The 15,559-nt window shown below is 39.9% G+C and overlaps 1 protein-coding gene across 1 annotated transcript in view; it reads left to right on the forward strand.

Moving 5' to 3' along the window:
- The first annotated feature begins 490 nt into the window (after positions 1 to 490).
- The window catches only part of BMPR1B (bone morphogenetic protein receptor type 1B), a 29,651-nt gene continuing 14,582 nt past the window's right edge, over positions 491 to 15,559 (forward strand). The window contains exons 1-3 of the mRNA XM_005148661.4: positions 491 to 645; positions 9,893 to 9,995; positions 11,243 to 11,345. Of these exons, the coding sequence (XP_005148718.2) occupies positions 503 to 645; positions 9,893 to 9,995; positions 11,243 to 11,345 (349 nt within the window). The 5' untranslated portion in view covers positions 491 to 502. The remainder of the gene's footprint in view (positions 646 to 9,892; positions 9,996 to 11,242; positions 11,346 to 15,559) is intronic.

A 15,559-nucleotide genomic window follows, 5' to 3' on the forward strand; every position in this document is an offset into this window, starting at 1 on the left:
TTATGCAATTCAGTGAGAGAAAGTGCTGTTGAACTTGTAAGAGCATAACTTTCTTTTAAATCTTCATTGAATTGTATGTCCATGTTCTGCTCTGCCTGGAGTACCGTAAATCTCACTGATTTTTATGGGGTTCAGTGACTGTAGATATGTGCCAAGTAGAGAGACAAAGAAAATGTAAAGGTGTAACCAAGGATTTGACCTGCGTAATACAAAAGGCAAAAAGCTGCATTTTGCAATCTGGAAAACACAGTATATCTCTTTGGCAGAAGCAGAACTTGAACATCAATTTGCTCTAATGCCACTGAGGCCCAATAAGCCTCAAATCCACTGACCATTTCAGAGGCTTCCGGAGAAAACCACTGCAGTTAACATCAAGCTCAAATAACTTTCTCAGATTTTGATGGGTAGAAATACTTTAATGCCTTCATTCAAGTCTTGCAACCCAGCCTATAACTATGCCTTTTTTGTTCTTCCACCCCATATAGCAAATTTTCTAGATAACATGCCCCTACGAAGTTCTGGCAAGTTGAGCATGGAGACCAGAAAAGAAGATGGTGAGAGCACGGCACCTGCCCCTCTGCCAAAGAAGCTGTCTTGCCAGTGCCACCACCACTGTCCTGAGGACTCAGTCAACAGCACCTGCAGGTTTGTGGCATATATATTTGGTGGTGAAACATGAGTAAAACCTATTTGTGGTAGCTCAGCAGTCCTAGGTTGGGTGTTGGAGTTTTTGTTTAAGCAGTAATTAGATTGTTTATACATTGTGCCTAAAAAATCATAAGTAATTTTTACCTGGAGGTCAGCTACATACTTAGATTTTTATGTTAGGGTGTTTGTATCTTTACAGTTTTGGATAATGCTTGTGTTAGTTCACTGTATATGAAATATTCTGAAGGTAGAAGTTTGTTTTTAAAGGTGCATGCAGTTAGTGAGAGGAGACTTAATGGAAATGTATACTGAAATGTCAGTAAATGCTTGTAAATTTATAATTACTGTCTATGGAACACCATTTATAAGAATCCTGCTATCAGTCTGTGTCTTTGCAATAGCTGAGCTATCTTTTGTAGGTCCTTAAGGCTTGTTTTTCTTGTTTCTACACTAAAAGGATAGTGATCTTTTTCTTGAGGTGAAGTGTTGAGCATTTTCCTACGCTAGTTACAGTCTTCTGTTTGATTTTGTGTTTAGAGTACTACAGACCTCTCGTTTGGGTTGGATTCTGCTTCTTCACATCCTTCTGTTAACTCAGGGAGGGGCATGTCCAGCTCTGCACAGTCCTCTTGAAGGCACAGCTGTGGTCTGTGTTGACCTGACACTGCCTGAAGCAGCAGGGGTGACTGAGGGTACCAGTTTGCCCACCCATAAGCAGCTCTTGCTGGACACATACTATGGCTGTTGAATGAGGGTAGTGGTTAAACATTGCTGTTGTAGCTTGAGGTGCATGTTCAGTTTGCTTCAGCAGCAGCGAAGCATGTCTGAGCCCCTCATATTTCACATGAGAAAATTAAACTTTTCTGCATACTTAGAGCAGGTAAGATAACTGGAGATATTCACCATCAGCTATAGCCTAGTGGATTTGGGGGAATGTGAGAAACAAAGCAGGGAACAGATGTGAACCCAACCAGACATGCCAGGTGGGTATGCAGTACTGTTTGAGGTGAGACTCTACCATTGTGCCGGCTTTTCAAGGCAGCACATTAAAAAGATAAATGTGAAAAGCCTAAGGTTGCTGAAGATATTGTTGTGCTGGATTTGAGTGTTGTTTTGTAGCCAGAGTTAATTCTGTTCAGCCTCCAGTTTCACACTGAAGTTTATCAAAGCTTTGATGACAGCTGTAAGTACCATTTCCCATTTCTATCCTCTTGCTACAAACTCATCCTCTAGCAATGAGTTAAGTCTAACTGTTCTCACATGGCAGTCAATTTAAAAAGCTGTAAAACCCCACTCTGATATCAATTTGCAGATCCCCTGCAGTGTGAATCAGCTGTTTCCTGTTCCTGCCCAGCAAGAGTCACTGCTTTCACATGTGCTGTCTCACACACACAGTAACAGGGAAGTTGCAGATGACACTCAAATCCATGAACTAGGAAGCACAAAGGGACCCATGTTAAGGAACCCACTGAACAAGGTTTATACCCCAGCTGGGTAGCCCTGCTGTTGCACTTTGGTTTGTAGGCATTATTGACATTAACCATTTTTCATGTTACCAGGAGGTATGAGTAAATGTCCCATTAAAATGGATTTATGGATTTTCACCTCTCTGCCATACTTAAACTTTCTTCATAAATCCCCTTACAGTGTCAAATACCAAAGTTACTTTTAGGTGTTAATACACAAAGATAGGTAGTTAAGTGGTAGTGAACTACGAAATTATAACTCCTTTTGTCTTAATAATCTTTGCACATTTCAGGCTTGAATGTTCTACTTGAGTGACAAAATGTTTTTTTTTCCAATTTAGACATCAAAATAATAATTGAAACTGAAATTTACCCATCAAATATTAATCACTTTTCTGTCCAGGAAAATGGAAATAGACTTGTATTAGAGCTACTCCTCTTTCTTATCCTGTGCTGTTACCTGAGCAGTACCCACCTTGCCACTTGCCCAGTGAGCAAAACAAGTGAAAAGTTGCTCAAGAGTCTGGAATAACACAAAGCAACAAAAAATAAGTTGGCTTGAATCAAATACCCTTCCTTCATGGCTTGTCAGCATTGATCATTTTCAGGATGATCACTGTTATGGCTCTAGCCCTATCTTGGTGTGAGGTACAAAGGATACAACACTCCTTGTTCCTTTTCCCTATATCCACTGCACTGTTAGTCTGTAATAATTTCCTTCTTGAATTCCTTACCACACAGCTGGAATTCTGGACAAAAGATGAAATGGGCAATAACACAGATGAGATTCCTAAGCCTTCTATTAGGAAAGAGTAGTTATTAGGTCTCCAGTTAGCTGGCTGGGTTGACACCAGGTTTCAAAAGATTTGGCCAAGATCAACCATGTTAGCAGAGATTATTCGATTTCTCTCTATTTTGGGATCTTCCTACTAGTCGGGCAGTAACTTCATACTTAATCTAGCCCAAACAAGTGCTGGCACAGTTTGAAAGCACTCAGGAATTCTCATTGAACTTTGCTGTAAAGGCAATCTCCCCATATTGAAATTTAAGCAGTATTGATCACACTGTGTTTGTCTGAATAATAAATGAACTGCTTTAGATTAAAAGTTACTGCATTAATTATTGCTTCCCTCATATGTAGCCACTAAAAGCCTTTTACATTTTATGTTTAAAAGAACATCAAACCTCTAGTTAGCTCTATCAGCCTGTTAAGCTTTGGGCTCTGCTTGGACTTGTAGTTTATATCTGCCAGCCCTGCAGGAGAAGCCAGCATATGCTGGGCTACCCAAAGGCCTGGTAAACCCAGACACCTGGGAAATCACTGATAACATATATAGCTAGGGTGGGCTCTAGAGAGCATCAGGCACTATCCCCCCCTTCCTCTCACCCAAGCAGGGAAGGCTTTTGCGTGCCTAGGAGCGAGGGCTCTGAAAGTTCAATGGTAAAACACTTCCAGCTGTGTTTAAATTAAAACTCTCAGAATAAAATAGCTAGTCCTATTGCAATCATTAAAAATTCTCATAAGAAGTAATCTGCCATCCCACCTGAAGATTCTGGTCTGCTACCATAGTTACTTATCTATTGAAGTATATATATGCATATGTATGCCTGTAGTACCAGTAGTCTGAATGTTTCTATAAAAATGAGGACATCTGGTGGCCATTTCCAGTCCTTGTCCATGATTGTATTTTTAGAAGTTCAAAAGTCAACGTTCTTTAACCACATCTATATCAAATCCTTTTAACAGCCTGCTGTGTTCCTATACAGAGTTTCCCTTTCTTTCTACTTCCACAGCTTAAGTCCAATAATACTTTAGAGAGCTAAGGATAACACTCTAGCTTAGAATGCAGATTGGTTTTTATATCAACAGAAAAAACATAGCTCTAGGTAATGTGCTTTAAAAAAATGGGGTAATCTACATGCACAAGTTTTGGAAAACCCATTACAGGCTCATCTCATCAAGTGAGGGTTAGTGTTAGAGAGCATGAAGCAGCCTGGCCAGAAGCTGAAGGGCCAGCCATATCCTCACCTACCAGGACCCAATTTCCACAGGGTACCTGGACACAACAGGCAGACAGCTCCCCTGAAGTCCTTTCACATGACTAGTAGTGATTTGGATCCAGGCAGGAAACAAGGCTGGAGACAAGCACTCCCGCACTATCACTCATAGAGGTATTTGAGCCTCAGACCTGAGCTTAAGTAGAAGCCCTGGCTAGGGGATGTGAGTGGGTGGGTGGATAGGGATGTCCCAGGTGCCATGCTGGGCAATTGAAGCTCATTAGTGTGCTCTTAATGAAGCTCTGGTGTGCTCACCAGGTACCCTGACAACAAAGATCTTTGCAGAAGGTTTGCAATTGTCTGCTTGTAAAGGGTGTGTTAACCTGCAGGGTGTTGAAACTATTCTTTCCTAACATCTGTGTGATTCATAAAAGGCTTTCAGTGAAGAAGCGTAAAGCTGCTTTGAACACAACCAGGACCTTGTTTTATCCTTCCATTTCAAGTTTTGTGTGTACAAAGTGAATGTGCAGACAGTTTGTGTCTAATCATAATTAATTGCATATTTTAAAGAATAGTGTTAGATTTAATTGGTTTTGACTGCAGTGGGATTACAGTAAAGGCAGAGACTGATTAGGTGCCTTGTTGTACTCTAATTCCCATTCACAGATAAATGCTGATGCTTTTTAAGATCAAGCTGTTAGAGTTTAATTTCTTGTGTATTGCCTACTGGTCTTGATTGTGTTTCTGGCCAACTGTGTCTTGAGGTAGCTTTGGTTATCTAAAGCAATAAAACAATTCGGTTGCTTTTCCAGTGTTACCAGAGGTGATAATTACTTGAGCTATGTTATTTCCATTCTCCAGATGATAGGATCGAATTTTCGTTGTGATTTGGTATGTAGAAGGAAGATTTCCACAGTGGGCCAAGGCGCTGAGTTCAGACAACTTTTCTTTTAAGCACCTTTAATTTTTAGGGTAAAGTTGAACATCTTCTGATAAAGGAGTTGTGGTGAGGTCTTACAAGTTAACTCTTTCAGTTTTTTTTATTGTTTATTTTCATTTTTTTATGGAATCCTTTATACTGTATCAGAGGCAGTTGAGTCCCCTTTGATGATTAAGACAAAAAAACAAAGGTCAACAGAGACAGATTCTTGCAAGCACCAGTCTTTCCTTGCCCCCTCCGTATGTTTCAAGTGTGGCTACACAAATGACTTCGCCACAAGAGTTTAAACAGAAACACAAAACCCCCCTCCCACACTTTTCAACTGTGTCCCAGAAATTCCTTGTTCTTAGTTTTGCTTAGGTCTTGCCCATTAGGTATTTAGTATAAACCTTAAGCTAAATAGTAATGCAATCCCTCTATTGAGACCTGTTGCATTAATTACTCTCAGTGTGAGAGTACTTTGGTGTTACAGTGCAGAAAGTGATGAAATACCTAACACTTCTCTTGCATATTAAATTTACTTACATTAAAAAAAGTGTAACAGCAAATCTCCATATTAAGTCTGTCCTAGCATTAAAGAAGGAGCTACATCATACAAATTCAACTGCAGTGTAATCTTAAGATCAAGTAAAAGAAAACATATAATCTGTGTTTAAATTTTGGAGACAAAAGAAAGGAATAAAAAAAGTTGAAAAGAGGAAGATGAGTAGCTTTATTTTGACTGCTTCTTCATAGTTCTCACATGTACTGAAATGGATTTTGCACAGAAGTGAAAGGTGCTAGAGAGCCCTTGTGAAAATGCAGAGGTACCCTGCCAAATCTCACGCTCAATGTGAAGCCTGCAGTTTCTAGGGCCGTCCCTCATAGATTGGCATAGTGGCATGTTTTCTGCATTGTGACTCCATGTGTCAGGGAGAACTGTTTGATTTGATTTGTGATCTAGTAGAACAATGCAAGGCATATCTGGTGGGCTGGGTCATGCCTCAGTCCTGGGAGAATACTTAAGACAGGTAGAATAGAGAAAATATTGATTGATAGACTCATATATCATCTATGAAAAGATGCTCTGCTAGTATGCATTGGGTATCCTCCTTTCTGTGTGGAGGATCATCACTGAGCACCCAGAGAGCCAAAAGATGCCATGCACAGGACGGCATGTGTGGTAGGACCAACATCACCATCCTGGGGACTCGTGGCAAGAAACTGTAGCCCCATGTAAGCCAGCTTCTTTGCTTTGTTACACCTGTATATCTTTCCTTGCCTTCAGAGTAGCTGTGCAAACATCTGAAGGTGCATCTGGCTCAGCAACTGTGTAATGCTCTTCTCGCTTGGTTTCATGTTACTTCCCTGATGCACAGCTGCTAACTATATTATTTTTCTTAAAATATGTTGAGCACATTTACCATGACTGTTTGTTTAAAGATGGTGCCCAAAGTCAGCGTTTCCTAAATATGGCCTTCATCATCTTCCTCAAATGAAGGATGCAACAAAATGTGTGAATTAGATGCAAACTGGAAGTCAGCCAATTTTTTAATTAGATTATTTCAGCCAGTCTTTACAGGAGAATATGAACTTCCTACTTTCTGTATATAATATAATTTAACATTTTTACATTTTTGATAATTTTTAAGAAGTGTAGAAACTTGTCATGTTGCCTTGGATGGAAATGAAAAGAGCTTTAGCTCTTTCTGATGTCGAAACCAGGAGTATAAAGAGGAGGAGTGGACAAAAATTGTAACACTCATATGGACTCAATTGCAAATAAGACTAAAGATAAGAAATCTTTTCATCAGGGTATTTAACCAATCTGTTTGTGATAGGCGCTGAACAAAGGGAAGATGTTGCTTTTCCAAGTTATATATTGCCATCCCTGGCTGCATCACACATGCAGAGAGCAGGACAGGAAATCTTCAGCAGTCAAGTTTTGGTAGCTGAAGTATGGCATCTTCTGTGAGAAATGGCTGTTGGCCAGTGAGGATGTCTGTGTGAACAGCTGCAAAGCTGTTGGCCTCTGTTCCTCTCTTCTGACATTTAGTAAAGGTCTCCATTAAGATCGCCTTTTTCTTTTGGGTAACCTGTAATTATAGCATCACCTTCTACATCAGTGTCTGTCAGTGTTTCCTCTCTTAACTCAACTCCCTCTATTTTGCTCGCATTTGACTTGGCAAATACATGGCATACCAAATATGTTCTTACTAGTGATCACATCCAATATGTATTTAATTGCTCTCCTCCACCATACTCGAATAAAATGTTGCTTTAGTGTATTTGAGGCTAGTGGATGTGTACCTGGATGTATTCAGTAACATCAGGTTGAGTTACTTTTTTATGCACCATTTGTAGAAACAAATTACACAGTATTCAGATTACACAGTTTTAAGAAATAATTCTATACTATTAATCTTTGCTAGGAAGTGGAGAATAGATTTTTCATCTTGCTTTGCATATATCAGCAATGTACATATGTTTTTATTTATACAGCCAACAAAATAAGCATAGAATTGGAGACAATGCAGACTAATCTGAGTTGGTTTTGAGTTGTTATAATAGTAAGAACAGTTTCATTTCTACCATAGACAGGTATGAGGTAATCAATAAAACAGCAGGGGTATGCCCTGCTCTTTACTTGCAGCATGTGGTCCATCTGACATCCTGTGAACCAGGAGAACAGGTCAGGGGCAGAAGGGAGGAAGTAGATACTTCTTTCTTTTAAGAAGAGTCACTTCTTGCCCAAACACCTGAGATATTTTCAGTATTATAGTGAGTTCTTACATTGCATTAAAGCTTTCTGGTTTATTTTTTTCTTAAGAGGTGCAAACAAGTGGTGTACCAGTGTTTATTCTGCTCAGCATTGCTATTTTTGTCTTATACTTTTCCTTCATGACTCTTCCATTGTCTGTGAAGAACATGATTTATTCTTATTGTTGAAGCTTTGCAACTTTTCCGTTTTGCTCTATCCAGTCTAATTTTGTTTGTCTTTTTAAAATTGGGGTAAAATTGTCAGAGGGACTGAAATGCTTGAGGAGCCTGAATTTAACTTTCAGAAATGAGCTAAGAATCAGTATTCTATGGAAGACAGAAAAAAAAAAGAAGAAATAAAGCTGCATACTTTCCTGCTTCTTCTCCCCCCTGCCCACCCCCCCTTTTGCAAACAATCTGTCTTTTCCTTCCCTTGCTTTCCCCTGGTGAACTGTTTTGGTTTTGCTGGGGACAGTTAGCTGTGGAGTTCATTTTTGTGTTTCACTTGATTGCAATTTATTGTTTTGTTACTGTGTCCCCTGGGTTAAACTTACTCATTACTTTGAATCAAAGGCACCATGCAAACAAATAAAATGTAATCTAATATAATATTCTGCTCTAATGGATTCCTTACAGTCTCTTTTCTTGGCAATCCTATTGTTCCTATCTTTTAAGCTTAAGCAATGAAATCAAGGTGGTTTTTTTCCAGAAGGGTTGCTGTCTCCTTTGCATTACTCATATGCACAATGTCAAAGAAGGGTAGAAGTCATCTCTTGCTTCTCTGAAAAAGTCATTTGCAATGTGCAGCTGGTTGCTTTTCAAATCCCGAAGTCAATAACTCGTGATAGATTATTATTTGAAGTAATAAGCTTACTATGGCTAGACCCTGCACCACTAATATAAAAATATGCCACTGCAAATATTTGACATGATCCTATCCAGCATCAGCCTGTCATGTAGTTAATACTTACAAATTGTGTTTATCTCTTACATGTGTAACTGTGCCTCTCGTTTCCTAATCTTCATTGCCTTTGCTGTTATAGCTCTGTTAGATTCTCCTTTCATTCAAGTAAGGAACAAATAATCTGAAATTTTGCTGTCTTTCAGTTTTCTAATCCTTTTTTCTTTTTATTTCCTTGTTTTAACCAAGTTTATTTCTTCTCTTCTGAAAGATACTCATTGCACATAATAACAGTGTTATTTTCCTGGGGAAATAACAGAATATTTTATTTTTATATTACTTAAATGTCTTATATTAAATTTTTTTCTTTATTTTTGGTCCCTCTTCCTGCAAATCAGTCAAGTTGTGTTTCTTGCATATGGTGTGTATCTCCCTCAGAGTGCAGAGAAATCAATGTACAGCAGTCTCAGTAAAATGCAGACACCCTTTTTGTGCCTTTCTCCCTCTCTTTCCATAGCATTCAGGCATTTGACCTTCATTGAGGAAGGACATTTATCACTAGCACCATCTAGCCATCTGTTAGTATACTTGTCCTCCTGGTGCACGTTCTTGTAAACAGAAGCGTTATGGATCACTTCAGCCTTATAACCCAAGTAAACAGTTATGAAGGGTGTTGATAATAACTCAAGGACTCATACACAAGAGTGTTGCAGTTTGTAATATGGTTAAAACAAGAATCACAAATCACTCTTAATAATATTTTGTGTTTAGTACCTCAAAAATATTTCCTTCTTCGGGTCTTCACCATGGTACAAATATACATGCCTTGTTCCCCACACACAAGGTACCTGCAGTAGCATTGATGCCCACATTTATATAGGTCTCCCAAGTCATAACACACTAATGACCATAGGCAGAGAATTGAGATATTAGTGGTATTTATAGGTGTTAAATGTTGGAAAGGTAAGTGTGAATTCCTAAGGCAGAGCTTCCTGTGTGTGTGCAAGAGCTGGTCCACAGGGCTGTAGGACTACACTGAAAGAGGTAGGTTGCCTTGGGTTCCTGAATCGTCCAGCCTGCCTTAGTACCTCAATTTGTTAATGGCAGATTTGCCTTGCAAGGAGCAAAGTTTAAGACTATATTCAGCAGCATATATTTCACTTCAAAGCCTTTTCCTGATTCATTCTTTCCAATCCTCAGTACTGATGGCTACTGCTTTACCATAATAGAAGAAGATGAGTCCGGTGGACATTTAGTCACTAAGGGATGTCTTGGATTAGAGGGCTCTGACTTCCAGTGTCGGGTAAGAAAGCATTTGCTGCCAGTGTCGCTTGGCTTTTTGACAGCTTTCAAATGAAGTGCAATCAACAGATATTTCTATGTCCATATTTTTCACTTCCGTTTATTTGGTAGATAGGTAGTAATAGGACAAGCGATAATGGCTATAAAGTGAAAGAGGAGAAATTTAGAGTAGATGTAGGGAAGTTGTTCTTTACTGTGAGGGTGATGAAACATTGGAACAGGTTGCCCAGAGAATTTGTGGATGCCTCATCCCTGTCAGTGTTCAAGGCCAGGTTGAATGGGGCTTTGAACAACCTGGTCTGGTGGAAGGTGTCCCTACCCATGGCAGGTGGGGATGGAACTACATGAACTTTAAGTTCCTTTCCAAACCAAACCACTATATGGTTACATAATAGTTGCTCTACACTGATAGCTGAGAAGAGTGAATTTAAATCCCTGAATGGTGATATTATAGCTGCTTGTAACAATAACGTAAGTTTTGAGGTTTGGCACTACCATTACTAGTGACAGTCCAGCTCAGAGGAAGTTCGAATTTAGAGAAATGCAGTCTAATTCCTGAAGTGTCCATGGTAGCTAAAGTTAGTTAGGATGTTATTTGATGTATCACAGCAATCTTCATGTCTTACATGAAGTTGCGCTTTAGTTTTTGGATTTCTGGTGCCAGAAATTCCCTTCAGGTGCAGTGACCACCTGATGACTACTGCAGCAGTGGAATGGCTATGGGCAGTGGAGCAAGGTTGCTGTAAAGTGTTTGTCTTTTCTAGCATTAACCTTAAATGAGCCTACATGAGTACAGGAACAGCCTAACCATCAAGGTCCATGAAAGGTATTTTACCCTATTTCCCATGAGAGTAGAAGTGACAGCTAAATTAGTCCACAGAAATTTCAATATTATTCTGGCTAAACTGTTTTGAATACTCATGTTAACTTATTTTTTAATTACAAATCTAACTGATGGATTCATGTCACTTTCACAGTTCTAATAATTGCACCATTAGAAACAGTCGGTCCCTTTTGCAGCACTAAGGCACTAACAGAAATCTGTTAGGGATGAATGGATCTGTTAATCATCTGGATGAAATGTTGCTGGATAGGTTCAGTGGCAAATATCCTTACTCTGCACATCCTAGAAATCTGTAAGAGACTGCAGTCCAGCTAACAAGTGCATCTTTCTCCAAGTGCCAGAATGATGATGTATATGTACAACATAGATAATTACTTTACTTTCTATCAAATTGTTTGTTGCAGGACACTCCTATTCCACACCAAAGAAGATCTATTGAATGTTGCACAGGCCAAGATTTCTGTAACAAACACCTTCACCCTACGCTGCCACCACTGAAAACTCGAGGTAAGGGGAGGTAAATCCAGCCCCAAACTGACCTTTTCCTTCTGTTTCTCTTTATGAGGAAGAAATGAAACCCAAACCCAAAGTACCCTCCTCCAGCTGCACATGATTAGAAAGATAAATTACATTGAACAGTGTTGCCGAATTCCTGTAGGTGATGCAGGGAGCAGTGCCTTGACCCATGGTTGCTGATACTTGGTATTATTTCTATTGCATGTATGCAGTGAGCACCAGATACATCAGTTGCACGGTTCTGTCCTGGCACAAGCCTGCTGGCTATCACTGATACCCCAAAGACTTTTGTTTGTCATGGCAGAGGATGCCTCTTGCTATATACGTTGTTAACATGATAATAAAATTGAATCTTATTTCTAGTCCCTGCAACATGCATTACTGTTCACAACTACACACACATCTAGGTCCAGATCTTCAGTCCAGGTTGACTGAAGACCATTAAGCTTTTCTTACATAAAAGGCCTGATAATCTAGCACTAGGACACTAATTAGTCACTGAAATGGATTTTCTGCATGAAAAATGCAGCTGAAAATAGAATATAGAGGAAGAGCCGGTGCAAATGTATGTGTACTAACTTAGTAGATTCTCGAGCAAGATTATAGCTTTTTCATTTGCTTGTTTAAACAGCACTCCCTGAAAGTTGGTAAAACTAGTTTGGCTGGATGTTGCAGATGAATTTTATAGAAATGTGTTCCTAAGTAACTGTAAGCTCATCCATGATAAACTCTTGGCATTAGCAGCAATGGCCAAGATTTGCAGTGGTCAGCATGGAGTTTAGTCTGCAAGAGTCACTTCAGGTTGCAGGACAGTTTGTAGTCACGATGTTCTGAATTAAAAATCTGCAAACAGCAGATACACAAATGCATGCTCAGAGAAAGCTTTCACTCTGTAAGCTGTTCCCTTCATGCCTATGAAATTCTGCGCAGATGGGCTGCAAAATCAGGCCTATGGAGAGTAGTATGTAAATATTTCACTGTTTACTAGCAAGCCATTAAGTCAGCGAAACCTCATAAAGTTCTTGACTTCCAACATCAGAGTTATGTACTACTTTGTTGGTTTTTTCATTTCAAAAAGTTCTTTGCACTGAGAGAGAAGCTCTAAAAAGAAGTCAATATTTGTTCATACTTAGTATATCAATAAATATAATTTTAGTTAGGAAAACACTGCCGTGATTTCTTCCTGCTGCTGAATTTATTCTACATTGAAACTACTTAAAAATACTGAACCAATGCCTAACACTAGACATCTGCCTTATTAAGATTTTAGTTATTTGGCAATACTCTCTGCTACTTATACAGAAAGCAATAAAACAAGCTTTTGGTAGTGGCAGAAGTTGTTTGGATCAATGTTGATTTTGCTGTGTGTGTTTAGGCACCATGGTGGCAGACCCATAAAACAGCAGAGAGAATATTTGTTGAAAGAAAAATTTCATAGATTTGGAACAGCATTCTACTGGCTCTGTGTTGCAGTTGTCTATTTGGCAGGACAAACAAAAGGTGTTGTATTTACTCAACATATTCTGAAGACTTCTATTTGAAATATGCTTTCCACTGCTGGTATCCTCCTAGTATATCATGAAAATACATTTCAGGAACTGCTTCATTAATGTGGCTGGACAGGGCTAAAGTCAGCACCTCTATTAAGGCCTTAAGCAAATGCATTGTTCTTGGTGCCAGGCCTGTTTTAATTTGTCATTGCTGTGCCCTAATCTGAAAGCTCAGAGAAAATCCATAGTTTTCACTGCAACCAGGTACAAATATAGTTTTCAAATACATGCTACTGCCAGTACCAAGTGCTATGGCTGTGAGCATTGTTTCTATTGGAAACATTTAGATCAGGCTGTGATTGAGTACTGTTAGAATTGTCTATCAAATTTAACGTAAACTGTAAGTACAAAGACAGAGCAGATGAACTAAAAAACAAGCTTCTAGGAGCAACCTTCTGACCTCCAGGATTCCATGAAAAATATGTATGCTCCTCAGCATTTAAAAGCAAACAGAAATTTGGCTTCTGATGAACTTGTGTCCAGGGTCATATCACATGGGAAACAGTCTAGGGAGAGCATGCAGCTGCAGGTCAGAGGTTGCTGAACTGCAAATTAACCTGTGCACTAAGGTAACATCACAAAGGCAAGTCACGTATGTTCCCAAAGTTCTTTTGCAGACCTGGCATGTACTGGAAAGTGGGTTTTACCCTCATCCCCCTACTCACTCCGCCACCATGAGAAGAAAGCAGGACCACATACATGAGTCTGGGACCTATAAAAATTAATGCTGGTCAAAGCAAGGCTTGTTAAGCAGGATGGAAGAAACAACAGCTAAGCTTTAATTTTGAGTTCATCTTGGTACAGAACTAACAGGATAAAATACCCCCAGAAAAACCATTAAGTCCTCATCCCAGCTGTACATCTGTCTTAATAAGGAAATGAAAGTCTTAATTGGGTCTGATACAACACCTTTGCTTTAAACAATAAAAGATATTCCTAGAAATCCCAGTGAAAGTGCAGGCTGAGACCAGTCAAAAGGAGAAATATGTCTTTACTGATTTAAAACCTATATATGCAGAAGTAGTGGTGCCACTGTGTCTGGCTCCCTGCCTGTAGAGCTTGTGATGAATGGTCAAGGGAATGATTGGAGGAATGATGGGGTTTGATGTGTGCACACAGTCTCCACGCCTCGGATTTCATTGCAGTTTTTACTTGGATAACTGTAACATTGTGAAATGGGGAGGGAAGAGAACCTCCTCTCCCTTTGATATGCTGACTTCTCCCTTGAACCTTCTGGGTGGCATTTTCAGTGCAGTCCTCAGCATGGTCTTGTGTATGGGAGAGTGAGGGGATCAAGTGATGGAGGAGGGGGAAATCACAGGAAAATAACTGAGAGACAGCTTGGTATAACCAAAGACTTCCCTTTTGTGGCCCTCTCTCCCTTTCTGTGCTGCTCACCATTGACACCAGCACACACCACCATTTCTGTACAACATAAAACTGCTAATGTGCCATTTGCTGGGTTTTGCTGTTATTGGCCAGCTGAGGTATGTGAAGAAGCTTCCCAAAGCTACTGCATGTTTGTTTTGCACACCCCCCACTGCAATTGCTCACTGCTGCCTCCGTGGAAGCTACTGCTTATTCTCATAACCCTGCTGCTTGGCACATTGCAGTTGCCAAGTAACATAATACTAGAAAGCAAAGTGCTGCTGTTCTTAAAGGACAGAGTCTATCACACAAACTGACACTGACTGGTACACACTACTACCTTTGCCACAGAGCCCGTAAGCCAGTGATTAAGTGGACTCAAAGCTGAGCTTCCCCGTCCCTCTACATGGTCAAGGAGGTGCCAGGAAAGGGAGGTTTGTCCTATGCTCTGTGGAGAACAGCTTGGGCTGTAGGAGGAGAAAGGAGCTGGTCTCCTGCAGCACCAGCCTGGCTCAGTTCAGCAGAACAAACAGATGTTGCTGGTGTAAGAATGGGGGCATGCTTTTAATGTTGTGTTGTCCATGTGCCAACGGGTTTATGAAGTCCTCAGGTGAGCAAGCAAATGACATTCTGCCAAATGCTTTGAAAAGGCAGTAAGTATTTAAAAGGTGAGACAATAGCTCACTTATCATCCCTATTGCCTCTCATCATACATAGCCAAATAAATATAAAGACATATGGAAGTTATTCTCCTCTCCTGTGAGAGCCAGTTGCATACCCATTCTGTGCACAGTGAACCACTAGTAGTGGTCCTTTGTTAGCTATAGGGGACATCACCTGCTTCAAGAATGTAAGCATCGCTGCTACTGGAATCTGCATTAGCTGCTTGCAGCACGGAGATCAAACCATGTTCCTTTATGTCTTGCATGCTTCCTTGTACTTGCTTCATTATAATTGCATTCAGATATCAAAAAATCTGGCAGTGCTGGAGTCTGAAGCTGGAGAGCTACAGAGCACTCTGGGAAAAACAGACTGCTTTTGTTGACTTTCCTGAATAGGAGAAGCCCATTAGAAACATTGAGCACAGAGTGTGGATCATTTAAACCCTAAATATGGCTGGAATTTGATTCAAGATTTCAGCATCATTATAATCCCTCTCCTGAGTGTACATACTCAGGCACACACAGGCAACATGAACTGCTTTACAAGTTCTGGTAGTGCAACACTTCATGTCTGTGTAAATGCACAGACTTCTGTGGCTAAAATGTCTAGCATACACAAGTATGA

The sequence above is a fragment of the Melopsittacus undulatus genome, chromosome 7 (genome assembly GCF_012275295.1).
Source record: "Melopsittacus undulatus isolate bMelUnd1 chromosome 7, bMelUnd1.mat.Z, whole genome shotgun sequence".
Taxonomy (NCBI): Eukaryota; Metazoa; Chordata; class Aves; order Psittaciformes; family Psittaculidae; genus Melopsittacus; species Melopsittacus undulatus.